The sequence below is a fragment of the Petromyzon marinus genome, chromosome 26, assembly GCF_048934315.1.
Source record: "Petromyzon marinus isolate PM22_M1 ecotype Great Lakes invasive population chromosome 26, UKy_Petmar_22M1.pri1.0, whole genome shotgun sequence".
Lineage (NCBI taxonomy): Eukaryota > Metazoa > Chordata > Hyperoartia > Petromyzontiformes > Petromyzontidae > Petromyzon > Petromyzon marinus.
Window position 1 is genome coordinate 1,295,083 of NC_133692.1, and position 26,677 is coordinate 1,321,759.

The window sequence follows — 26,677 nt, forward strand, 5'->3', positions numbered from 1 at the left end:
TGGGTCTTGTAGCCCGCATGCCCAGCCACCGCATGCCAAAGCAGCTTTTGTTCGGCCGGATTGAGGGGGCTAAACGGGCGCGGCACGGGCTAGAGAAGAGATGGAGTGATGTGGTACAGGAGAACGTGAAGCTGAGTGAACTTATCGATGACTGGGACCAGCGGTGTCAAGATCGGCCTCTGTGGAGGAGGCTCGTGAAGGACGCCACTGGGCAGTTGGAGGTAGTCGCCCTCCAACAACATCGGAGGGCGGAGGAGCGACGCTCACAACAACGAGCGGAGCGCCGGGTGGCTAAAGCACAGCAGGTTGGCACAGTAGGGGGCACAGGTGGTGCATCAGCCAGTCATCTCAGTCAGTCGACCCGTGGCACCTTGGTCTGCCCCTTGACCTCCTGCCAGCGGGCGTTCGACACTTCACGTGGCCTCAGGATGCACAGAGCCTGGCACAAGCGTCGTGGTGACGTCACCGCCACTTAGTGGTGAATGGCGGTTGGTGTTGTTGTATGTGTGTCTGTACGTGTGTCTGTACGCGCGTCTGTTTGTGTGTCTGTATGTGTGTCTGTATATGTATCTGTACGTGTGTCTGTATGTGTGTCTGTACGTGTGTCTGTTTGTGTGTTTGTATGTACGTGTGTCTGTACGTGTGTCTGTATGTGTGTCTGTATGTGTGTCTGTACATGTGTCTGTATGTGTCTGTATGTGTGTCTGTATGTGTGTGTCTGTACGTGTTTCTGTGCGTATGTCTTTACGTGTGTCTGTATGTGTGTCGGTATGTGTGTTTTTATGTATGTGTGTCTGTATATGTGTTTGTATGTGTGTCTGTATGTATGTGTGTCTGTACGTATGTCTGTACGTGTGTCTGTATGTATGTGTATCTGTATGTGTGTCTGTACGTGTGTCTGTATGTGTGTCTGTACGTGTGTTTGTACGTGTGTATGTGTGTGTATGTGTGTGTGTATGTGTGTGTATGTGCGTCTGTACGTGTGTCTGTACGTATGTGTGTCTGTACGTGTGTCTGTATGTGTGTCTATATGTGTGTCTGTACGTGTATCTGTATGTATGTGTGTCTGTATGTGTGTCTGTACGTGTGTATGTGTGTGTATGTGTGTCTGTATGAGTGTCTGTATGTATGTGTGTCTGTATGTGTGTTTGTATGTATGTGTCTGTACGTGTGTCTGTATGTATGTGTGTCTGTATGTGTGTCTGTACGTGTGTTGAACCGTGCACATGCCAGACACTCGCGGGCGTGGCGGATCGCGATTGCACAACAAGAGAGGCAAACTGAGCCCGACTGGAGGGCGTTCATCAAGGGGATAATTAACCGCGTGTGCCGGAGTCGCTGCGTGTTGCAAGGGGCGAGCTGTATCGTGTGACCTGCTATGCAGGAGCACGTGGGTTCCATGCCGACCCTGCGCCTGCTCTCTCGCTCTCCCCGTGGTCGCGTGGATTTTTATTCTCCGGGTCCTCCGGGTTTTCTCCTCCACATTTAGAAACACGCGTCTAGATTATTTAGATTATCAAGCTGCTATAAATTGTCTCATGATAAGCCACTTCGTTGAGCTATCATTTGTGGCCAGGTCGCTTCTGAAAAGTAAGTTAATATCTCAGTGGGCTTTACCTAGTAAAATTTTTAAAAATGTGTTTTATTTGTATATATTTTTTAGTGATTTTTTTTATCTTTTCTCCACTTTGCACTCCTGGATTGTTTGTTGTGTTGTTTGTTTTAACTTTCTGACCCCGTGCCCCCTATTGAACATCTGTGACAAAGAGCTTCATGGCTCATCGGATTCCTCCTTCAGTATCAATACAAATTCTGACATGTGTGTGTGGTGTCGTCAATGACATTGAGTGAGCGCTGCCTCGCTCCGTCGAGACTACGGGGGACACCATCTAAACAACATCATCGTCTGTAGCGCATGGCACTGCCACACGCTACAGTGCCTCCTCTATTTAACTATAAACTATTTAAACTATTCGAATATACCTATTTAAATTTTGATTTAAAGCTTTCGTGACTGCAGGGATTCATATTCTTGGTTCTTTCGGTAAAGTCACGTAGAAGGGAAACAATAAAATAATACAAATATAAAACAATAAAATTCTCACAATGTTTCGACTGCAACACAATCAATCATCATCAGGTGTGAAAACCACAACAAGAAAATTTGAAGAAAAAAATTATTGTTGTGGTTTTCACACCTGATGATGATTGCTTGTGTTGTAGTCGAAACGTCGTGAAAATGTTATTGTTTTATATTTGTATTATTTCATTGTTTACCTTCTACGTGACTTTACCGAAAGAACCAAGAATATATACCAACTTAACTATATGTTTTACCAGCTCAGGCTCCGCTGATCTATACGGCTCTTTCAGAAGCGACCCGGCTACCACAAACGACTGGTCGACGCAAGAGGCTCACTTGGGAATGTACAGCGGCAGTCTAAAATACTCTACAGCGGCAGTCTAATACTCTACAGCGGCAGTCTAAAATACTCTACAGCGGCAGTCTAAAATACTCTACAGCGGCAGTCTAAAATACTCTACAGCGGCAGTCTAAAATACTCTACAGCGGCAGTCTAAAATACTCTACAGCGGCAGTCTAAAATACTCTACAGCGGCAGTCTAAAATACTCTACAGCGGCAGTCTAAAATACTCTACAGCGTCAGTCTAATACTCTACAGCGGCAGTCTAAAATACTCTACAGCGGCAGTCTAAAATACTCTACAGCGGTAGTCTAAAATACTCTACAGCGGCAGTCTAAAATACTCTACAGCGTCAGTCTAATACTCTACAGCGGCAGTGAAATACTCTACAGCGGCAGTGAAATACTCTACAGCGGCAGTCTAAAATACTCTACAGCGGCACTCTAAAATACTCTACAGCGTCAGTCTAAAATACTCTACAGCGGCAGTGAAATACTCTACAGCGGCAGTCTAAAATACTCTACAGCGTCAGTCTAATACTCTACAGCGGCAGTCTAAAATACTCTACAGCGGCAGTCTAAAATACTCTACAGCGGCAGTCTAAAATACTCTACAGCGGCAGTCTAAAATACTCTACAGCGGCAGTCTAAAATACTCTACAGCGGCAGTCTAAAATACTCTACAGCGGCAGTCTAAAATACTCTACAGCGTCAGTCTAATACTCTACAGCGGCAGTCTAAAATACTCTACAGCGGCAGTCTAAAATACTCTACAGCGGTAGTCTAAAATACTCTACAGCGGCAGTCTAAAATACTCTACAGCGTCAGTCTAATACTCTACAGCGGCAGTGAAATACTCTACAGCGGCAGTGAAATACTCTACAGCGGCAGTCTAAAATACTCTACAGCGGCACTCTAAAATACTCTACAGCGTCAGTCTAAAATACTCTACAGCGGCAGTGAAATACTCTACAGCGGCAGTCTAAAATACTCTACAGCGTCAGTCTAATACTCTACAGCGGCAGTCTAAAATACTCTACAGCGGCAGTCTAAAATACTCTACAGCGTCAGTCTAAAATACTCTACAGCGGCAGTCTAAAATACTCTACAGCGGCAGTCTAAAATACTCTACAGCGGTAGTCTAAAATACTCTACAGCGGCAGTCTAAAATACTCTACAGCGTCAGTCTAATACTCTACAGCGGCAGTGAAATACTCTACAGCGGCAGTGAAATACTCTACAGCGGCAGTCTAAAATACTCTACAGCGGTACTCTAAAATACTCTACAGCGTCAGTCTAAAATACTCTACAGCGGCAGTGAAATACTCTACAGCGGCAGTCTAAAATACTCTACAGCGTCAGTCTAATACTCTACAGCGGCAGTCTAAAATACTCTACAGCGGCAGTCTAAAATACTCTACAGCGTCAGTCTAAAATACTCTACAGCGGCAGTCTAAAATACTCTACAGCGTCAGTCTAATACTCTACAGCGGCACTCTAAAATACTCTACAGCCGTAGTCTAAAATACTCTACAGCGTCAGTCTAAAATACTCTACAGCGGCAGTCTAAAATACTCTACAGCGTCAGTCTAATACTCTACAGCGGCAGTCTAAAATACTCTACAGCGGCAGTCTAAAATACTCTACAGCGGCAGTCTAAAATACTCTACAGCGGCAGTCTAAAATACTCTACAGCGGCAGTCTAAAATACTCTACAGCGTCAGTCTAAAATACTCTACAGCGGCACTCTAAAATACTCTACAGCCGTAGTCTAAAATACTCTACAGCGTCAGTCTAAAATACTCTACAGCGGCAGTCTAAAATACTCTACAGCGTCAGTCTAATACTCTACAGCGGCAGTCTAAAATACTCTACAGCGGCAGTCTAAAATACTCTACAGCGGCAGTCTAAAATACTCTACAGCGGCAGTCTAAAATACTCTACAGCGGCAGTCTAAAATACTCTACAGCGGCAGTCTAAAATACTCTACAGCGGTAGTCTAAAATACTCTACAGCGGCAGTCTAAAATACTCTACAGCGGCAGTCTAAAATACTCTACAGCGGCAGTCTAAAATACTCGGAATGCATTCATGCCAAACCATTTACTTATCCGTACATCATTCGCCGACGTGTTTCATGTTGGGCCTGAAGGCACACAAGACAGACACATTCGAAAGTTCAATGCCGCACTACAAATACAAACGCTAAGCACATTGTGAGTTGTGCGAGGGAGGCGGGGTGCTGATGGATGCGTTGACAAACGTGAAGTCACACGTGCGTCTGTGCGCGTGTGTGGCGTCAGTGGGGAGCGGTGGTGTTGCGGTTAGCGCACTGCGCTACGAACCCGCCGGGACCAGCTTTGATTCCCGCTCACGGCCAACACCGGTGACGATTATCTGAACTGGTCCCGGTCCTGGAACTCCCCTAGGTCGACTCAGCCTCAAATGAGTACTTGGTGTGGTGTGTAAACATCGCCACGAGGGAGACAAAGGCGGCCGGACGTGGTTCTGGCCACCCACCCTCTCTTATGCCGTGCCGGCCTTTATAGGTGCTCGCTAACAGCACTTGCCCCTATAGTCTGTTCAGGCTATACGGGGGATCTTTGTCTTTTGTGTAGCGTGTGGGGAGCGGTAGTGCAGTGGTTAGCGCAACGCTGCGCTACGAACCCGGCGACACGAGTTCGATTCCCGTTCACGGCCACCACCAGTGACGATTATCTGAACCGGTCCTGGGCCTCCCCTATGTCGACTCAGCCTCAAATGAGTACCTGGTGTGGTGTGTAAACATCGCCACTGGGGAGACAAAGGCGGCCGAGCGTCGTGCTGGCCACTAGCCCCCTCATTGGTGCTCGCTAACAGCATCCGTTGCTGCCAACTGACGCTGTTAAATGCTGCACGGGGGATCTTTGTCTTTGTAGAGGATCGTTAAAAAACGGGTCGAGGTTGGTTTAACCTTTGTGGATGAGGACAAAAGAGGCAGTCTGGCAGCCCGGCTTGCCCGAGTTAATATTCAGCAGGCGACTCGCTCAGGGAGCAAAGGTCTCCCAACATCACACCGCTGCTGCTGCTGCCGCTGCTGCTGCTGCTACGCGAACGCCGTGGAGGGACACAGAGGCCCTGATTCTTGACACGAGAGGTGAGCTGATATCACGGGCAAGAAAGCCGGCACCGATCGCTACTACGGTGGCTAAGAGATGTTAACTCCCTCGCCTCGCATGCAGGAGGTCGTGGGTTCGATCCCGACCCTGACGATGCCTGTTGGAGTTTGCGTGTCTCTCTCCCCGTGATTCCCGGGTCTCCACGTTTAGAATGAACGTGAGTTTAGAGTATTCCGCTGCTACTATACATTTACACGTGATGATGATAAGCCACTTCGTCGAACTATTATTGTGTCAGCAAGGTCGCGTTTGAAAAAAAGGCTATGTAGTTCAGTGTGTGTACGGATCCGTGTGTGCACGTGTGTGTGCGGATCTGTGAGTGTGTGTGTTTGTGAGTGTGTATCTGTGTCTGAGTTTGTGTGAGTGTGTGTTTGTGTGCGGCTCTGTGAGTGTTTGTGTGTGGGTCTGTGAGTGTTTGTGTGTGTGCGGATCTGAGTGAGTGTGTGTGAGTGAGTGTGTGAGTGAGTGTGTGTGTGGACCTGTGAGTGTGTGTGTGGATCTCAATAACAAGGTAGGAGGCTGCTAGATTTTTATGCAGCCCATGGGCTCGTAATTACCAACACGCTGCTCCGGCATCGGCGCATCCACACAACATCATGGATGCATGCCGGGTCAAGCAAGAACATCTGCTGGACTACATAGTGACGGACCAGCGGATGCGAGCCCATGTCCTTGACACCAGGATCTATCGTGGAGCTGATCTGCCCTCTGACCATCGACTAGTCATCTGTAAGATGCGCCTGCCATTCTTTCACTCCGGTGGTGGGTGTACACTGTATACCCAGGACCCCATTTCAACCTAAGGTGGCCTGGTCTCAGCTAGCTGATGAAAGTTGCAAGCGACAATTTCATCATCGCTTGCGGCTGGGGTTGGCATCGTCCCCCCTTTCCTGATGTCGAGGGTAAATGGGCGAGGTTTAGGACTGTGACTCATGCACCTGCAATGGATGCTTTGGGTACGCGGTCCAGACCGACCCCGAGATCCTGGCTGACAGAGGAGGTGTTCAGGATGGTTGAGAAAAAGCGACAGGCCCACTCTAATCGTCTACAGCATCCCACGTCAGAGAATGAGGAGGCTTACCACAGCCTTCGCTCGGAGGTTCGGGGAGCCGTGAGGCGCTGCAAGGATGGGTGGTGGTCGCGGGTTACTGAGGAGATGGAGTCTGCCTCAGTGGCCCGCGATCACAAATCCCTATTTAACTCCATCAAAAAAGTAACCTGCAGCGCCACACCTATTACCATCATTAGGGGAAAAAAACGGTGATCCAATCTCCGACCCCCAGGAACAGGTTTGCAGATTTGCTGAGCATTTCTGGGAGGTCCTGGGGGAGGGGATATCCCTCAGCCAGGCTGCGATGCTCCAAATATTGGAAGAAGAAGTCACCCCCTGTGAGTGGCTGGCTGAGGTGCCATCTGTTGAGCAAGTACTGAAGGCGATCCAGAGTCTGAGACTAGGAAAGGCATGGGGCAGAGATTATCTCCCAAGCGAAATGCTGAAGGAGGGTGGCTTTTGTGCACAAACTGCCCTACATGACATCATAACAACAGTCTGGACCACTGGACGTGTTCCGCAGGATTGGAAGGATGCCCTGGTAGTCCCCCTCTTTAAGAAGGGGGACTGCACAGACTGTAACAACTACTGGGGCATCTCACTACTCAGTGTGCCGGGAAAGTTCCTGGCAAGGATTATTCAACATCGCCTTGCTAGGCACGCTGAGGAGAGGCTTGCAGAGCCCCAATGCAGTTTCAGGAAACGGCGGTCCTGCACAGGTGCCATATTTTCTGTCCGACTGCTACAGCAGAGGTGTAGGGAATTCCAACAAGACCTACATCTCTGCTTTATTGACCTGGTCAAGGCCTATGATACCATCAGTAGGCCTGGGCTCTGGGTTGTTCTTCATGCTATCGGAGTCCCTGACCCTCTGCTCACGATCATTAAGGACCTTCATGATGGTGAGTGGACCCGGGTAAAACTACGTGGCCGGGAGTCAGAGCCATTCCCTGTACTCCTTGGGGTGCGACAGGGATGTCCTCTGGCTCCCACATTATTTAACATATATTTTGACCACGTAGTTCGTGAAGCCTTCAATAGCTGTATCGGGGGAATTTCCATTTGGTACAGATATAATGGGAGGCTGATCGATGCCCGGGTGCGGCCAAGGCATGGCTCCCTATTGGTCAACCACATTATGAATGCCGATGATTTGGTAATTGCTGCTCATTCAGAGGAGGAGTTGGAGACGCTGCTGCTGAAATTGGAGCGTGCCACTAAGAGGTGGGGCCTTACCATCAGCCCCACCAAAACTAAGCACCTGCCTGGGTATTTTGTACCTTCGGACACTCCACCCCCACAACTCCCAATCGGTGATGGGGCAGTTGTGGAGAGAGTGGAGAGTTTCCCATACCTGGGCAGTGTGCTCATGATCGGCTCCGGTTTAACAGCAGAGGTCTCACTCCGAATCAGTCGAGCGGCAATATCTTTTCATCAGTTGCGTAACGCTGTGTGAAAGCTACCTGGTTTGTCGCTCCGCACGATGCTTCAGGTCTTCTCGGCCATGGTCATTCCCTCCCTTCTCTACGCTTGCGAAATGGGACCCCCCTAAAGGAGCATCTTCGCCGGTTAGAAACATTTAGGCTGGCCTGCCTACAATCTATCCTGGGTTTAACCAGGCTGGATTGTGTGAGGAGCTCACAAATCCTTGAAAGATCTGGGCAAGGTCCCATCAGTGAGCTCCTCCGGCAGGCAAGGCTGCGTTGGCTGGGTCATGTAGCCCGCATGCCCAGTCACTGCGTGCCTAAACAGCTTTTGCTCAGCCGGTTAGAGGGGACTAAACGGGCGCGGCACAGGCTAGAGAAGAGATGGAGTGACGTAGTACAGGAGGGCGTGGAGCTGAGTGGACTTGCCGATGACTGGTACCAGCGGTGTCAAGATCGGCCTCAGTGGAGGAGGCTCGTGAAGGACGCTACTGGGCAGTTGGAGGCAGTCGCCCTCCAACAACAACGGAGGGTGGAGGAGCGACTCTCACAACAACGAGCGGAGCGCCGGGTGGCTAAAGCACAGCAAGTTAGCACAGTAGGGGGCACAGGTGGTGCATCAGCCGGTCATCTCGGTCATCTCAGTCAGTCGACTCGTGGCACCTGGGTCTGCCCCGTGACCTTCTGCCAGCGGGCGTTCGACACTTCACATGGCCTCAAGGTGCACATGGCCTGGCACAAGCGTCGTGGTGACGTTACCGCCACTTAGTGGCTAATGGCGATTGTCAAGGCCTCTACCCACGATATGAATATTCACGATATGACGATTATCGTGATATCAGTTCCCCCCCCCCCAAAAAAAAAAGTTCTGATTGTGCGCCACCATCTTAATCGCCTGTTGTCTTTGTGTGTGCTTTGGTGTACCTAAAGTATACCCATAGATGACTTAATGTGTCTGCTTGTCCACGGATGTCGTAGTAGTGTATGATGTACGAAGCCTCAACTCTACCCATGCCCTGGCCCTCGACCCACATGGACAGAATGTCGTACCGAGTTCAGTTTTATGTCATCGCATTTTTGCCACTGTTGGTGGGCCACGTCACTCTTACTCATGACATTCGCCCGATGTCCATCAGAGTCATCATTGCCTGGTTAAACAAACATATTCCTGCGGAGGGGGCTGGTAGGAACGTTGGGTTGCTCGGTCAGTGGCCAGGGTCAACGGTGGCGTGGTGTATTCCGCAAATATGCCCCGACTGTGAGGGTGGGCACAAGCCGGCGTGAGTAGGTTAAACGTTGAGTTTTATAAGGGCACCACGGGGTGACCAGCCCCTCCCCACCCAGCCCCACCCCACCCAGCCCCACCCCTCCCACCCCCCACCCAGCCCCACCCTCCTCACCCAGCCCCTCCCCACCCAGCCCCTCCCTACCCTCCCCTCTCCACCCAGCCCCACGCCTCTCATTTTTATATCCGATTGTCCGGATACACGTGGACAGACATCCACAGACATACACAATTAATCCCCTGCCTCCTGTGAGAATTAATCCCGGTTGGGCTTCCAGTCCACTACGTTTCCTACCAGTAAATTAAACTTGAAACTTGAAACGCTGCGCGTTTAACGGAATGTATAAACAGAGATTCTAGTCTTGAAGGTTATTGTTTAAACACGCCCTGGTTATTGATTTACTTAAATAATATATATACATACAAAGATCGCCCGTATAGCCTGAACAGACGTATGGGGCAAGTGCTGTTAGCGAGCAGCGCCCATGAGGGCCGACACGGCACACGAGGGGGTGGGTGGCCAGCACCACGCCCGACCGCCTTTGTCTCCCCAGTGGCGATGTTTACTACACACCGCACCAGGTACTCATTTGAGGTGGAGTCGATCTAAAATAATTATAAATACACACACAGACACGCAACACCAGCACTCCACTGTCGTGTCTCCTATGCTACCTATCCCGCCTTTTCCCAACATTCTGCAGAGGCCACCGCTTCTGGTGTTGGCATTGCCAACACCTTGAGGTGGTGCATTGTGGGTGCTGCAGGGCATCTCGGGAGATGCCGCACGTGGTTTGCTTCTCCTGACAAGCACATTGGGTCTGGTTGTGCAGTAGCCCCCCCCCCCCACCACCATGATTTCACGAGAGAGTTGCATCTGCCGAGAGCCACTCTCTCTCTCTCGCTCTGTCTCTTCAGTCTGCGTAGGCTCCGCCACCAGTGCCGGATGAAACTCGTGCGGGGCCGGGGCCTGTAGCATGCGTTATAAAGGGACCCTAAATAAAAAAAAACACTTAAATATCAAAACACACATTTTTTTACTTGCATAGTAAAGTAATTTTATTTTTTCATTTACTATACAGCCGGATAATAAATACGAAAAATCGCTAAACACCCAGTCGTGCATAAAAGTTGAAGGCAGTCTGGTACTATAGTAACAGAGCAAGTGCAGAATCACTGAACCGGAATTGAGAGCTACTAGGATCATTATCCGGCGCTGTCCGCCACGTGAGCTCCTCACTGTGGGCATGCTAATCTGATTTTTGTGCCCCTCCCCCACCCGTCACCACGCTGCAGCGGCATGTACGTGGCTCCTCTACTTGCTCAGTCCAGTCCATGCTAATTTGTATCCCTTTATCTGTCTCCCCCCCCTCTCCATCTATTTAAGGCTTCGACACAGAAGCATTGTTTCACTGTGTCCCATGTGTGTCTCTCTCTTTCTGTGTGTGTCTCTGTGCTAACTCTCTCTGCTTAGATGTCTATATATGTGTCTGCGATCTGTACTCTATCACTCTTAACCTATAATTTAGCAATCTTTGAAATAACTTAATCAGCCAGACCATGCGTTAATTGTGTTTTGACCGACCCTCTGTGCTGCATTATATTGTTGCCAAATTTTACTAAATCTTGTTCGATTTGATGTGCTTCTCCATCTCTCTTTGTCCCCCCTACATGCTAAGGCCTCGGCACGGAGACCCTATCTCTCTGTGCTCCATGCGTTGTGTCTCTTTGTGTCTCTGTGTTAACTCCCTCTGCTTAGGTGGCTGTGTATATATCTGCGGTTCTGTTTCCTCTCTCTCTTAAATTTAGCTCTTCTATACCTGATGATGATTGTTTGCGTTGCAATCGAAACGTCGTATGTATACTATTATGTAATTTCATTATTATTCCTTATTTCTACGTGACTTTACCGATAAAAACAAAGAGTAATTCCTGCAGTCACGAAAGCACCAAATCAAGGCAGCTCGACAGTTCACTATCCACAGCGTTCGTAGCGAGTCGCGGAAACCGGCGACTCGTTACCGCAACCCCCCCCCCCTTTCCACACTCATTCACGTGGCCTGAACCCCCCCACACTCACGTCACCTGAACCCCCCCACACTCACGTCACATGAACCCCCCCACACTCACGTCGCCTGAACCCCTCCACACTCACGTCGCCTGAACCCCCCCCCACACTCACGTCACATGAACCCCCCCCCCACACTCACGTCGCCTGAACCCCTCCACACTCACGTCGCCTGAACCCCCCCCCCCACACTCACGTCGCCTGAACCCCCCCACACTCACGTCGCCTGAACCCCCCCACACTCACGTCACCTGAACCCCCCACACTCACGTCGCCTGAACCCCCCCACACTCACGTCACATGAACCCCCCCCCCCCCCCCACAATCACGTCGCCTGAACCCCCCCACACTCACGTCGCCTGAACCCCCCCCCCTGCCCACTGCTACCCTGTAAACTGCTTTGATCGACGTCGTTTCGATATCCGTCGTTGTCGCTCCTTCCAGGAACGCATCCCCCCCCCCCCGATGTAAACCGGGGTACCGCTGTAGTCCAGTCACGACATGCTGCTACTCTATACATGTGGTGGTGTTTATATTGAGTGGCGGATTCTATTCGGAGTTGGCCAGGTTGACGAACACCCCATAACCTTTACCAAAAAAAACACGTGGCAAAAATGTATTTAAAGTCCGTCGTGACGTTCATTGCCATTCCCCTGCAACGTCCCCTGCCCTGGGCTGTACGCCCAATGCCCCCTGCCTTGAGCTGTACGCCCAATGCCCCCTGCCCTGAGCTGTACGCCCAATGCCCCCTGCCCTGGGCTGTACGCCCAATGCCCCCTGCCTTGAGCTGTACGCCCAATGCCCCCTGCCCTGAGCTGTACGCCCAATGCCCCCTGCCCTGGGCTGTACGCCCAATGCCCCCTGCCCTGGGCTGTACGCCCAACGTCCCCTGTCCTGAGCTGTACGCCCAATGCCCCCTGCCCTGGGCTGTACGCCCAACGTCACAGCCGCTCGGTTGGTTCGTGTGCTGCAGCCATCCCTGTGGTCACTGGTGCAAGGTGTGCGGGATTGTGACTTCTTGTGGCGCGCGTGTTTGATCTCTCTCTCTACGTAGCGCGGCATGGCGAGCAGGCAGTGGCTCAAGAGGGGATTAGGCCGCTGGAGATGGCATCGCCGCCCAAACGTCTCTGCGCTGGAGGACCGTCGGTCCGGAGCGCACCCTGTGGCAGGGCGCGCTCTGTCGTCTCGCAGCGAACCGCGTGACCCCTCCGGCAAGGCCAACAACTTTGCCGACTACGACTCCATGCGGAGGGACTTCAGCTTGACCGTTCCGGACCACTTCAACTTTGCCGGCGACGTTCTGGATAAGTGGGCGCAGATCGAGGAGGTAGGGGGAGCAGAATCAGGGCTTGCTCGCGCTGGGAATGAGTCTTTGTGTGTGTGTGTGGGTGTGTGAAAATTGTCTTGGGTGTGAAAGCTAGTGTGTGTGAAAGTGAGTGCGTGCACGTGTGTGCATATGTGTATGTGAAAGTGACTTGGGCGTGAACGTGTGTGCGTGCTTCCGCGCGCGTGCCCGCGTGTGTGTGTTTGTGGGGAGCAGTGGCGCAATGGTTAACGCGCTGCGATTCCGGCTCACGGCCAACACCAGTGACGTTTATCTAGGTGGACTCAGTACCTGGTGCAGTGTATATATAAAATATCGCTACTAGGGAGACAAAGGCGGCCGGACGTGGTGTTGGCCACCCAGCCCTCGTGTGTTGTGCCGGCCTTCATAAGGGTGCTACTCGTTAACAGCACTTTCCTCAACAGTCTGTGAAGGCTACACGGGGGATCTTTGTCTTTCTATATACAGTATATTTTCTATATACAGTATATTTTCTTGTCACCGTGGGTGCCACGGTGGTGCTTTACTCTTTCGACGTTGGTTGATTATCCCACCACAACATTTTCCATTAAATTTCCTCAAAAGAACAGCCCTGGGCCCGTGATGGAAATTCCACATTCCTATGACGGGAACAAGCCTCTCCATGGGGACAACCACTGTTTTACTTCCCCCCCCCCCTCCCGACAAAGTGGGGCTCACTTTATCGACCCTCCAGAGGAGGCTGATGGGGACGAGCGAAACCCCCCCTCCCCCCCACACCAAACTTGTGTTTGAACTCTCGACCTTCCGATGGCAAAGCGCCTCGCTACCGCCGCTGCGTCCCCCCGGCCGGATTGCTCGCCGGCAAAAATCGCCCAACGACAGTGCCCACGCGATGCCAGTGACTCGACCGGCGCGCCTCGTTGCAGCAGCAGCAGGGCTTCGGTGAGCCCAAGCCGGCGCTGTGGTGGGTGGGCGCTGGCGGCGGAGACGGCGGGGAGGAGCGCTGGGGATTCCGGGAGCTTGCCGAGCGCTCGCGCAAGGCGGCCAACGTCCTGACCGGCGCGTGCGGCCTCGGCAGAGGGGACCGGCTGCTGCTGGTGCTGCCCAGGGTGCCCGAGTGGTGGTTGCTGAACGTGGCCTGCATCCGCGCAGGTTGGTGGGGTGGGTGGACGTGACCAGCGGCTTCCGTTTGGCCGGATAGAGGGGGGGCTAAACGGGCGTGGCAATGGACGAGAGAAGAGATGGAGCTGTGGGTGAGTGAGTGGGTGAGTGAGTGGCACGGGCTCGAGAAGGGATGGGCTGATGTGGTATGAAAGGATGTGGAGTTGAGTGGACTTGCTGATGACCGGTACCCGCAATGTGAATATCGGCCTGTATGGAGGAGGTTCATGAATGTCGCTGCAGGGGAGTTCAAGGCAGTCGCCCTCCAGCAACAGCAGAGAGCAGAGAAGCGACGCTCACAACAAAGAGCGGAGCGCTGGGTGGCTAAAACGCAGAGAGTTGGCACAGTGGGGAGCGCAGCTGGTTCCTCTACCAATCATCTCAGTCAGTGAACCCACGGCACATGGGTCTGTTCCGTGACCTTCTGCCAGCGAGCCTTCGACACTTCACGTGGCCTGAAAGTGCCTCTAGCATGGCACAAGCGCTGTGGTGACGTGATCGCCACGTACGTATGTACGATTAACTTATTCTTTGGGTCTTTCGATGAAGTCACGTAGATAGGTTGAAAGAAAATAACAAGAAACTACGACGTTTCGATCGCAATACAAGCGGTCGTCATCAGGAGGAAAAGTGATGACGATCGCTTGTGTTGTGATCGAAACGTCGTAGTTGTTTGTTCTTTACTTTAAACCTAACTACGTGACTTTACCGAAAGACCCAAATAATATAAACTCCTGCAGTCACGAAAGCTTTAAGTCAAGATTTTACGTTGAGCTTCTGTTGGACATTCCACGTGGCCACCCACAGTGGCTTTTTGCCATTTCAAGAGGAACCCGGAGGGTGCGGGTTCAGTCTCCTGACTCCGCCAAATGGGGTTTGGCCAAGAGACGTCATAGACGCCTGTCCCCCTGAGGCCTCCGGCACAAGCTTAGCTGTTGTTGCGCTTCTTACAGCAGGCATCGTCAGGGTCGGGATCAAACCCACGGCCTCCTGCATACCAGGCGAGGGAGTTAACATCTCACCACCCCCCACCCCACTACCGCCTGCGTGCCCAGGAGTCGTGCTCATCCCCGGCACGGCGCAGCTCACGGCACGCGACGTGCGGAACCGCCTGCTGGCGTGCGGGGCGCGGTGCGTGGTCACGGACGAGTCGCTGGCTCCGCTCGTCGACCTCGTGCTGCCCGAGTGTCCGCGCGTCAGCTCCAGGCTCCTGGTCTCCGCGGCCGGCCGCAGGGACGGCTGGCTCAGCTTCCGCGACGAATTCAGGCACGGCGACTTTTGTCTCTATCTCCCCCCCCCCAGGCCCCCGCGGTGTTCGCCGCGAGCGTCGATGAGGAGGTGGAGGAGGCGCCGCTCGCGTGCACCGGTCGGGGATACGCAACGATGTTTAGTGCGTCGGCAGGTCGCCTGCCGTGGGGTAAAGTGTGGGTACACTCCCGCTCGTTCCGAGACGTCTGGCCAGTGTGGGAGAGTAGGCCAGATACTACCACCACAGGGGGTTCTCTAGAGCAGTGGTTCTCAACCGGGGGTACGCGGACCCCTGGGGGGCACGTGGCAATGTTCCAGGGGGTACGTACGGAGGTGATTTATGAACGTGTGAAATTGTATCGTACGTGAGAGTCGCTGGTGAATAATCATGTAAGAATCTGCCAATATAAAATAACTACGGTAAACTGTAAATCCATATGGTAACCCAGAACGATATAAAATACCTTTATTAACTCATTGATCATAAACAATGTGGTTTCCAAGAGGAACCAGTGAACAAATGTCGTCACGCGTGCAGAGCGCACGTTGAATTTTTTAATTCGCTTGCAGTTACTTAGCGAGTTAGGGGCACCTCACAAAATGGACAATCGGTAAAAAAAAAACATATATTGACGTTCATTATCCATACATTTATTTCTCAGAACCACGTTGGGTCAGGCAAGGCGGTGGAGGGGGGGAAGGTTACTACTCGGTTGAAAGGAAATTCAACAAGGGGGCATGGTAGTGGCCGACAAGAGCGTAGAGAGCCACTGCCGTAGAGAGCGGCGTCGCAACGCTCGTCTGCCATGCCGCTGACGAGCGGCCGCAGCTGGGGCAGCACTTGCCGCGGTGGGGTCAAGCGGCCGGGCAGCGCTTGCCGCGGTGGGGTCAAGCGGCCGGGCAGCGCTTGCCGCGGTGGGGTCAAGCGCAGGGCGCTCCCGCCGCCTCCAGAGCGCAGCCTCGCCAATCCGGTTGCTGACGGCCGCTGCCGGCGGAAGGGCCCCCAGTAGAGGGTGTTTTGGCCTAATCTTCCAACGCTGGGCAGACACCTCGGAAGAGGCTGGAGCAACGCGACCTGCCGACCGAACTAACTGTGGCGGTCCCATTTAGGCCCGCCGGATGGACAGAGGTAATGGGGGAGGGAGGAGGGGGGGGGGATTTAAGAATCCTCCACCTTTGCTTCAGTCGCGGCGCTGGGAGGTGGAGTCCAACCGGCAACCTCTGCATTGGGAGTGCGGTTGCTCTAACCATAACAATAATACCACTACTGAACTTAAAGCTATTTTTATTTTACCGGGTAAAGCTCTTTTTCAGAAGCGATTTGGCCACATTACGATAGCTCAACGAAGCGGCTCGTCATCATCATATGGATATTTCTATCCACCGAATACTCTAAATGCACATCGATTCTAAATGTGGAGGGGAAAACCGGAGGACCGGGAGAAACATCCACACGGCCACGGGGAGAGAGACATGCAAACTCCGAATAAACAGCAGCAGGCGTCTGGGTCTGGATCGAACCCACGACCTCCTGTATACCAGGCGAGATAGTTGACATCAACCCCACCGCGCACACAGTGACGCGTGTACGTACAGCGTGTACACACGCGTGACCGCAGGGTGCAACTTTTGTAAAAAAAAATGGGAACGATGGGAGGAGGGAGGGGGGTTGTGGGGCAGAGGGGTTACTTCACATTCGGTGACCACGGTTACGACAGATCCGGCATCGCACGCCACAATCTGCGGTGTCAGAAAACGCGAAGTCGGTGAAGCTTCTGGGTGGTTTTTACGTCACACGTGTGCGGTCCGTTCACCTTGAGAGAGCGGGTTTTTGTTCGCCAAGTTCGCGTGCATGATGGGCACGTGAGGAGTTGAGATGTTAACTACCTCGCCTGGTGCGAAGGAGGTCGTGGGTTCGTCCCGACCCTGATGACGCCAGTTTGCGTGTTCACTCTCCCCGTGGTCACGTGGATTTTTCTCCGGGGTCCTCCAGTCTTTGTCCTTCCACGTTTAGTTAAAGGTTACGCGTTTATACTCTTTGTTTTTTTTCCGGTAAAGTCACGTAAGTAAAAAAAATAAAATAAATGAAAACTTAATTAAATCACGACGTTTCGGGCGCAACACAAGCGTCCTTCTTCAGGTGGGGACAACGTAGCGAAAGCACAAACGCTTAAGTGTGTCTCAGAGGTGGCCGTGACGAGGGATTATATAGTCGCGGGGCATGGAGAGAGGGGGTGGGGGCCATGGGGAGTGTGGGGGACGGGGTGTGGGCTGGGAGGTGAAGTTGGGAAGCTGAAGGAGCGCTGGGAGGGAACGACTGGGGCCGAAACTGGGGCTTTGTGATGTAGATGGCGGCAGTAGATAAGCACGCTAGGATTAAGCCGCATTTTGTTATGCTGCCGGGTGGGTACGTTAGAAATGTGCAGGCTAACAACGTAAGGAGTTAAAACTGAAATGTGCAAGCTAAAAACAACTTGTGGTACACACTACCATGGCGATGGTAGTTTGTAGACACCAGGGTACTGTAAGAATTCCCTCATCAAAACACTATACCATAGGGCCCATTGCATCTCTGACCAACACCACCTGGCCAGTGAATTGGAACATGTACATCTGGCCCTCAAAATGAACGGATACTCAGACCGTGCAAACCGCCAAGCTGTTTCTCCCAACGTGGAGAAACAACCCACTGAGACTCCGATCAAGACCATTACGTTGCCATACATAGCAGGCGTTACCAAAAATATTTCCAAAATTCTAAACAAACACAAGATCCAGGTCCGATTCAGTACAGTACACAAGATCCGTGATCTGATCCCATCTGTAAAGAATGTAATTCCTGACTTACAGTACCCTGGTGTCTACAAACTGAGTTGCACCTGTGGGGATTGTTACATCGGGGAAACGAAACGACATATTTCTGATCGCATTCGCGACCACAAGTTGGATCTGAAACATGGCAGGACGGATTCTTCGGCCATGGCCGACCACTGTTATAATGCTGCTGGCTCTCATGACATTGTCTTCTCTGATACCAAGGTGCTCTGCAAGACTCCTAGATACTTCCAAAGATTTGTCCATGAAGCCATCCAGATATACAAACATAGACATAACTTCAACCGAGATGATGGATTCAAATTGAGCAATCATTGGAAAGATGAAATTAACCAAGTCAAACTTTAGCTACCGGGCAGTTTACTGCTAGACAGCCAGTTTAGATGTATCTTCATAAACATACCTATATTCCCAGTCTGTTATCCCCCAGTTTTACACACTACCATCGCCTAGGTAGTGTGTACCACAAGTTGTTTTTTATCTTGCACATTTCAGTTTGAACTCCTTACGTTGTCAGCCTGCGCATTTCTAACTTATAACAAAATGCGGCTTGATCCTAGCTTGCTTATCTACTGCCGCCATCTACATCACAAAGCCCCAGTTTCGGCCCCAGTCGTTGCCTCCCAGCGTTCCTTCGGCTTCCCAACTTCACCTCCCAGCCCACACCCCGCCCCCCACACTCCCCATGGCCCCCACCCCCTCTCTCCATGCCCCGCGACTATATAATCCCTCGTCACGGCCACCTCTGAGACACACTTAAGCGTTTGTGCTTTCGCTACGTTGTCCCCACCTGAAGAAGGACGCTTGTGTTGTGCCCGAAACGTCGTGATTTAATTAAGTTTTCATTTATTTTATTTATTTTCTACCTATGGTGACTTTACCGAAAAAAACACAAAGAGCATGAATCCTTGCAGTCACGAAAGCTTCAAATCTAGAGTTACGCGTTTAGAGTACACATTTGATTGCAAGCCACTTCGTTGAGCTATCGTTTGTAATGGTCGGGTCGCTTCCGATAAAATATCTATACAGCTGAGTGGGGCCTTACACCTGGTCAAATACAAGATAGTGCCATGGGGCGCTCCCCGTGCCACCAAATGCCACCTTCGGCACCAACTCGGGTTCACGCTCCCCCCCCTCCTGCCCCCCCCCCCCATCCGAGGGGATCCTGGAACCTGGGGCCTGCCGTAACCCACAATGCCCCATACCCACAATGCCCCATAACCCACAATGCCCCATAACCCACAATGCCCCATACCCACAATGCCCCATACCCACAATGCCCCATACCCACAATGCCCCATAACCCACAATGCCCCATACCCACAATGCCCCATAACGCACAATGCCCCATAACCCACAATGCCCCATAACCCACAATGCCCCATACCCACAATGCCCCATACCCACAATGCCCCATAACCCACAATGCCTCATAACCCACAATGCCCCATAACCCACAATGCCCCATACCCACAATGCCCCATAACCCACAATGCCCCATAACCCACAATGCCCCATAACCCACAATGCCCCATACCCACAATGCCCCATAACGCACAATGCCCCATAACCCACAATGCCCCATAACCCACAATGCCCCATACCCACAATGCCCCATACCCACAATGCCCCATACCCACAATGCCCCATACCCACAATGCCCCATAACCCACAATGCCCCATAACCCACAATGCCCCATACCCACAATGCCTTTCCATCCGGCAGGGCGGCCTCGAGCCGTCACGAGTGCGTGAAGACCGACAGCAAGGAGGTGATGACCATCTTCTTCACCAGCGGCACGACGGGCTCTCCCAAGATGACTGTCCACAGTCACGGCAGCTTTGGCTTGGGCTTGACCACGAACGGAAGGTAACACACGTTGCTCAATGGAGACCAAGGGAAGGTCACACCGCGTTGCGCTTTGGAGAAGCTCTTTGTGACGTGTCACTCGCAGCATCGCACATTCTTTTGGCGTTCTGAAACCTTGCTGCTTCTTTTCAAATAAATTAAAATAAATAAAACACACTTTCCGAGCACAAAAGTCCCAAAGAGTCAAACCGTATTTCTTGCTTTGAGAAGTAAAATTGTAAATCTGGAGGGGGTTGGGGGGGAGACAGAAACGACGATGGGAAAGAGAAAGGCGACTAAAAAGTGGAGGGGTGCGAGGGAAGGAGCAGAGGGAGTGAAAGAGAGAAGTGAGATGACCTTAAGTGTCGTGGTGTTGGTGGTTGGCCACAGAGCTGGTGGGATGCAAAAACTCCGTTTTTAGAGAATAATGAACATCATAAGGCAGGGGTCTTCAACCTGCATGCGGCTCTTTAAGGGCTGCTTTGTGACGTTTCCACGCGTCAAGGACCCCCCCCCGTCTCTCGTATTCACCACGGGCATTGCGGCTCTTGAAATATTTGGGTTCTTTACCGAAATAAAAAAAGATGTCTCTTCTTGTTACTTTCGTTGGCGACCGCTGTCCCCCTGTCATGGAGGATGCGCCACCATCGCTCGTGTGATCTCCCGGCGTTTGCGGGGTTTTTTTTGTTTGAATTCCCCCTCTCCCCGTCTCTGTCCACGCGGCAGTACAAAATGGGCACGTGACAGATGTTTGATGGGCAGGTCACGTGCGGCGGGGGTCACGTGCTGTAGGTTAAAGTCCAGCTCGCTTCCTCTCAGATACGGACGGCATTGGGAAGCCACTGGGAGCTATACACTTTTAGATCATCAGGATTGCAAACTCGTTTCTTTAGAACTGCTTTTTGTGTTCAGTTTGTTGTCCTTCCCTCCACCTCCGGTTGGCACGGTCAGCTACGTACGGTGCAAAAGAAATTCAACGTACATACTAAACTAAACTTTTTTTTAATTTTACGAGGTAAGGCCCACTGAGCTATGTAGCTCTTTTTCAGAAGTGACCTGGCCACAAATTCTAGGTCACGAAGTGGCTTATCATCACGTGGAAACGTGTAGCAGTCCTATACTCTAAATGCGTGATGTTGATTACAAATGTGGAGAGAAAAACTAGAGGACCGGTAGAAAATTCCATGCGACCACGGAGAGAGAGAGAGCGAACATGCAAACTTCGAATAGTCAGCAGGCTCCGTCAGGGTCGGGATGGAACCCACCGCGGCACCCCCATACGTTCAACGTGCACGCGCTCCGTGCGAACGCAGATTCTGGTTGGACCTCACTCCGGCAGACGTCATGTGGAACACGTCGGATACGGGCTGGGCCAAGTCCGCGTGGAGCAGCGTCTTCGCTCCGTGGACGCAGGGCTCCTCCGTCTTCGTGCGCGCCATGCACAGATTCGACTCCCGGACCGTCCTCAAGGTGCGAGCGTCGATGTGCTCGCCCGATACGGCAAAGAGCCCTGTCGAGATGGCACTTTACCATTCCACGATGCTCGATTAACCGGCATCTGTCAGAGACGCAGCGGTGGTGTGATGTTAACTCCCTTGCCCGGTCGTGGGTTCGATCCTGACCCCTGACCCCTGACGCCTGCTGCTGTATATTTAGAGTATGCATGTTGTCTCTTCCCGTGGTCGCGTGGATTTTTTCTCTTCGGGCCCTCCGGTTTTCCCCTCCACATTTAGACTGAACGTGCATTCAGCGAGCTTGGCTGCTGCGATACATTTACACGCAATAAGCCGCTTGGTCAAGCGATCATTTGTGGTCGCTTCTGAAAAATAGCTACACAGCTTAGTGGGGCCTTACCTGGTTTACATTTTTTTTAAGTAATATATTTTTGTTATAGACGGCAACACAAATCTTCCTTCACGTATCCGCAAAAAATTCCGACAGCCATTCGGCGTCTTGCCGTGCGCTTCTCGTCGACCCGTTGCTCAGGACCCTGCGGAGTGGTGGTGGTGGTGGTGGTGCTAGCGGCAGCCTCTACCTACACCACTCTTCTACCAGGCACTGCACTCCAAACGGACCCACTCTGCTCCTGCACAATCGACTTAGAATGCTCGACAACTGATTGTTGAGTGTAGGTCTGTATAAGAGTACGTTATTACGTCACAGTTTAAATGTAGGCTTAGATTCTTCCTCGAAAGGTTTTATGCACATGGAACATATGGTGACCGGTAAAAGCATAACGGTCGGATATAATCGGTGTATGGAATTAACTGGCACCAATCCATTCCCCAAGGTTGCCGGACACCAGAGGCCTTGTGCTTGTGCTGTGACACTCCTTCTTCCCTGCTTCTCCGGACAGAAACAAAGACACGGGGTGCCTCTTACCCTGCGGAGCGTCTCATAGTCTGGAGAATACGATCACGTAAATGAATCAGAATATATATATATTTTTTATGCTGCAGGAGGAGGAATCCGATGATCTATAAAGCTCTTTGATCACAGATGTCCGTTAGGGGCACGGGGTCAGAACGTGACAACAACAAACGATAGTTGTACAAGAGAGGTAAACAAAACCCTCAAACACAAAAAAATATAAAACTAAACCATCCCCATCCTATCAGACAAAGCCCACTGAGGTATTAACTTATTTCGATAGTTAAACAAAGTGGCCCATGGTTTGGACATTTACAGCAGCAAAAATTATCTTAAATAGCTTAATGATCTCATCCCTGCTCCAACCATGCGACTGATGTGCATTGTCGGTAAAAAAAACAAAATCAATCAGGTATACACGAAGGTGACGTAAGAAAGAAAACGCAGCAGGAAACATGAGCACGCTTTTGCATGTCAGGGTGCCATCACCACCGTCTTGCCTATGTCCGTGAGCGCCGTGCCGCTGCTGTGCCCTGCAGACGCTCGTCGATTACCCCATCACGACGTTTTGCTCCGCTCCAACCGCGTACAGAATGATGGTGCAAGAGGACGTGGCAAGGTGAGCCCATCATTGGCACCGTGCGTGATGAATAAGACTGTAAACTATTTTTTATTTAACCGGGTAATGCCCCACTGAGATATATACGGCTCTTCTTTTTAGAAGCGACCTGGCCACAAATGGTAGCTCAACGAAGTGGCTCATCATCACGTGGAAATTTATAGCAGCCATATACTCTAAACGCGTGATGTTTTTCTAAATGTGGAGGGAAAATCCGGAGGACCCGGAGAAAAATCCATGCAACCGCTGGGAGAGAAACACGCAAACTCCAAATAAACAGCAGCAGGCGTCAGGTTTGGGATCGAACCCACGACCTTCTGTAGACCAGGCGAGGTCGTTAACATCTCCTAGCCATCGTTATTGGTGCTTGACGGCTGTATGTATGTTGTATATATGTTGAACTTCTTTAGCACTGTACGTAGCAAACCGTGCTAATCATAAGTGCGGATGATGGATGGATATTGTTCAATTGTTCACTGAGGACTTATGACTGATGATTATCAATTTAAATAATAACAATTTAAACTTGTAACGCACTAACGCACACGATACCATCACTCTGGACGATAGATAACGAGTCAACGGGCACGAGGGACCACAAACCAGCGCTGAGCCGGTGCCAGTTATCCATATATTCAGACGCTAGAAGACAATTAATGAGAGGGCACAACACTCTATCCCATACAGAAGGGACAGATGTTATGAGTCCACACATTGCTGATCGGGGCACGAGACGAGACGGGGAATTTTGGCAACACCGTGTTGATAATCTCGCCCAGAACGTGGAGAGATGGAATCTAATCACAGCGCGTGGAGGCTCCAAGTGGGATTATATCAGATCGCAGAGTTGCGAGAGATGGTGGATGAGTGGGAGAGGTCTTCATCCACCAGCAGAAAGAACATGATTGATGATGAAAGTGGTTTACTTCCCTTCTCCCCCCCCCCAAAACAATGTTCGTGTTGTCCAATCAGTTGAGTGATCGAAGCAATAATGGGTAGAGCAATCAGTTACTAAAATAACCGGTCGCGTCCCGGCTACGTAGCTCTCTTTCAGACAGTGACCTGGACAGAAAACAATTGCTCAACGAAGTGGCTCACCACGTGCAAATGTGGGTTGTGAAAATACTGGGCATCTGCGAAAAAAGGGCTTCATAGCTCATCGGATTTATCCAGGATAAATAAATATTTTGATTCTGATCATTTCATCTCGCTTCTTGCGGTGGCAGAAGTGACTGTAGCGCGTCAGTGTGTGGCGCTCTAGAAATATAAATCCGATCAAATTTAATTTGGCCCAGAGTAAGGAATAGGTCTCCGTCCCTGCCACCTCTGCCCTAAAGCTTCCTCTCGTTCGCCTCCTGTACGTAAGCTTCAAATTCCGGAGCCTGCAGCACTGCGTGAGCGCTGGCGAGCCCATCAACCCCGAAGTCATGGAGGCGTGGAAACGCACTACCGGCCTGGACATCTACGAAGGCTACGGGCAGACAGAGACGGTGAGATCCTCAAACAGTGAGATCCTGAAGCAGTGAGATCCTCAAACAGTGAGATCCTCCAGCAGTGAGATCCTCCAGCAGTGAGATCCTCCATCAGTGAGATCCTCAAACAGTGAGATCCTCCAGCAGTGAGATCCTCCAGCAGTGAGATCCTCAAACAGTGAGATTCTTCAGCAGTGAGATCCTCAAGCAGTGAGATCATCAAGCAGTGAGATCCTCCAGCAGTGAGATCCTCAAACAGTGAGATCCTGAAGCAGTGAGATCCTCCAGCGGTGAGATCCTCAAGCAGTGAGATCCTGAAGCAGTGAGATCCTCAAGCAGTGAGATCCTCAAGCAGTGAGATCCTGAAGCAGTGAGATCCTCAAACAGTGAGATCCTTCAGCAGTGAGATCCTCCAGCGGTGAGAACCTCAAGCAGTGAGATCCTCCAGCAGTGAGATCCTCCAGCAGCGAGATCCTCAAACAGTGAGATTCTTCAGCAGTGAGATCCTCAAGCAGTGAGATCATCAAGCAGTGAGATCCTCCAGCAGTGAGATCCTCAAACAGTGAGATCCTGAAGCAGTGAGATCCTCCAGCGGTGAGATCCTCAAGCAGTGAGATCCTGAAGCAGTGAGATCCTCAAGCAGTGAGATCCTGAAGCAGTGAGATCCTGAAGCAGTGAGATCCTCAAACAGTGAGATCCTTCAGCAGTGAGATCCTCCAGCGGTGAGAACCTCAAGCAGTGAGATCCTCCAGCAGTGAGATCCTCAAGCAGTGAGATCCTCAAACAGTGAGATCCTGAAGCAGTGAGATCCTGATGCATTGAGATCCTCCAGCAGTGAGATCATGAAGCAGTGAGATCCTCCATTAGTGAGATCCTCCAGCAGTGAGATCCTCAAGCTGTAAGATCCTGATGCAGTGAGATCCTCCAGCAGTGAGATCCTCCAGCAGTGAGATCCTGAAGCAGTGAGATCCTCAAGCAGTGAGATCCTCCAGCAGTGAGATCCTCCAGCAGTGAGATCCTGAAGCAGTGAGATCCTGAAGCAGTGAGAACCTCAAACAGTGAGATCCTCCAGCGGTGAGATCCTCCATCAGTGAGATCCTCCAGCAGTGAGATCCTCAAACAGTGAGATCCTCCAGCAGTGAGATCCTGAAGCAGTGAGATCCTGAAGCAGTGAGATCCTCAAGCAGTGAGATCCTCCATCAGTGAGATCCTCCAGCAGTGAGATCCTCCATCAGTGAGATCCTCAAACAGTGAGATCTTCAAGCAGTGAGATCCTCCAGCAGTGAGATCCTCCAGCAGTGAGATCCTGAAGCAGTGAGATCCTGAAGCAGTGAGATCCTCAAGCAGTGAGATCCTCAAGCAGTGAGATCCTCAAACAGTGAGATCCTGAAGCAGTGAGATCCTCCAGCAGTGAGATCCTCCAGCAGTGAGATCCTCAAACAGTGAGATCCTCCAGCAGTGAGATCCTGAAGCAGTGAGATCCTGAAGCAGTGAGATCCTCAAGCAGTGAGATCCTCCATCAGTGAGATCCTCCAGCAGTGAGATCCTCCATCAGTGAGATCCTCAAACAGTGAGATCTTCAAGCAGTGAGATCCTCCAGCAGTGAGATCCTCCAGCAGTGAGATCCTGAAGCAGTGAGATCCTGAAGCAGTGAGATCCTCAAGCAGTGAGATCCTCAAGCAGTGAGATCCTCAAACAGTGAGATCCTGAAGCAGTGAGATCCTCCAGCAGTGAGATCCTCCAGCAGTGAGATCCTCAAACAGTGAGATCCTCAAACAGTGAGATCCTGAAGCAGTGAGATCATCAAGCAGTGAGATCATCAAGCAGTGAGATCCTCCAGCAGTGAGATCCTCCAGCAGTGAGATCCTTAAACAGTGAGATCCTGAAGCAGTGAGATCCTCAAGCAGTGAGATCATCAAGCAGTGAGATCCTTCAGCAGTGAGATCCTCCAGCAGTGAGATCCTGAAGCAGTGAGATCATCAAGCAGTGAGATCCTGAAGCAGTGAGATCCTCAAACAGTGAGATCCTCAAACAGTGAGATCCTGAAGCAGTGAGATCCTCCAGCAGTGAGATCCTGAAGCAGTGAGATCATCAAGCAGTGAGATCCTGAAGCAGTGAGATCCTCAAACAGTGAGATCGTCAAACAGTGAGATCCTGAAGCAGTGAGATCCTCCAGCAGTGAGATCCTGAAGCAGTGAGATCCTCCAGCAGTGAGATCCTCAAGCGGTGAGATCCTCAAACAGTGAGATCCTGAAGCAGTAAGATCCTCCATCAGTGAGATCCTCAAGCAGTGAGATCCTGAAGCAGTGAGATCCTGAAGCAGTGAGATCCTTCAGCGGTGAGATCATCAAGCAGTGAGATCCTCAAAGGTCTCAGCCCCAGTGGGGACTGGCAGCCCGTATGTGACAC

The 26,677-nt window shown here is 51.3% G+C and overlaps 1 protein-coding gene across 2 annotated transcripts in view; it reads left to right on the forward strand.

Moving 5' to 3' along the window:
- The first annotated feature begins 4,741 nt into the window (after window positions 1-4,741).
- LOC116946115 (acyl-coenzyme A synthetase ACSM3, mitochondrial) overlaps window positions 4,742-26,677 on the forward strand; it is a 36,540-nt gene continuing 14,604 nt past the window's right edge. Inside the window, exons 1-8 of one of the 2 annotated variants that reach the window (XM_032960990.2) lie at window positions 4,742-5,558; window positions 12,463-12,735; window positions 13,641-13,866; window positions 14,931-15,141; window positions 19,685-19,828; window positions 21,121-21,277; window positions 22,717-22,796; window positions 24,163-24,286. In XM_032960990.2, the coding sequence (XP_032816881.1) occupies window positions 12,469-12,735; window positions 13,641-13,866; window positions 14,931-15,141; window positions 19,685-19,828; window positions 21,121-21,277; window positions 22,717-22,796; window positions 24,163-24,286 (1,209 nt within the window). In that variant the 5' untranslated portion in view covers window positions 4,742-5,558; window positions 12,463-12,468. The remainder of the gene's footprint in view (window positions 5,559-12,462; window positions 12,736-13,640; window positions 13,867-14,930; window positions 15,142-19,684; window positions 19,829-21,120; window positions 21,278-22,716; window positions 22,797-24,162; window positions 24,287-26,677) is intronic. The other variant, XM_076069841.1, reaches the window with a different exon arrangement.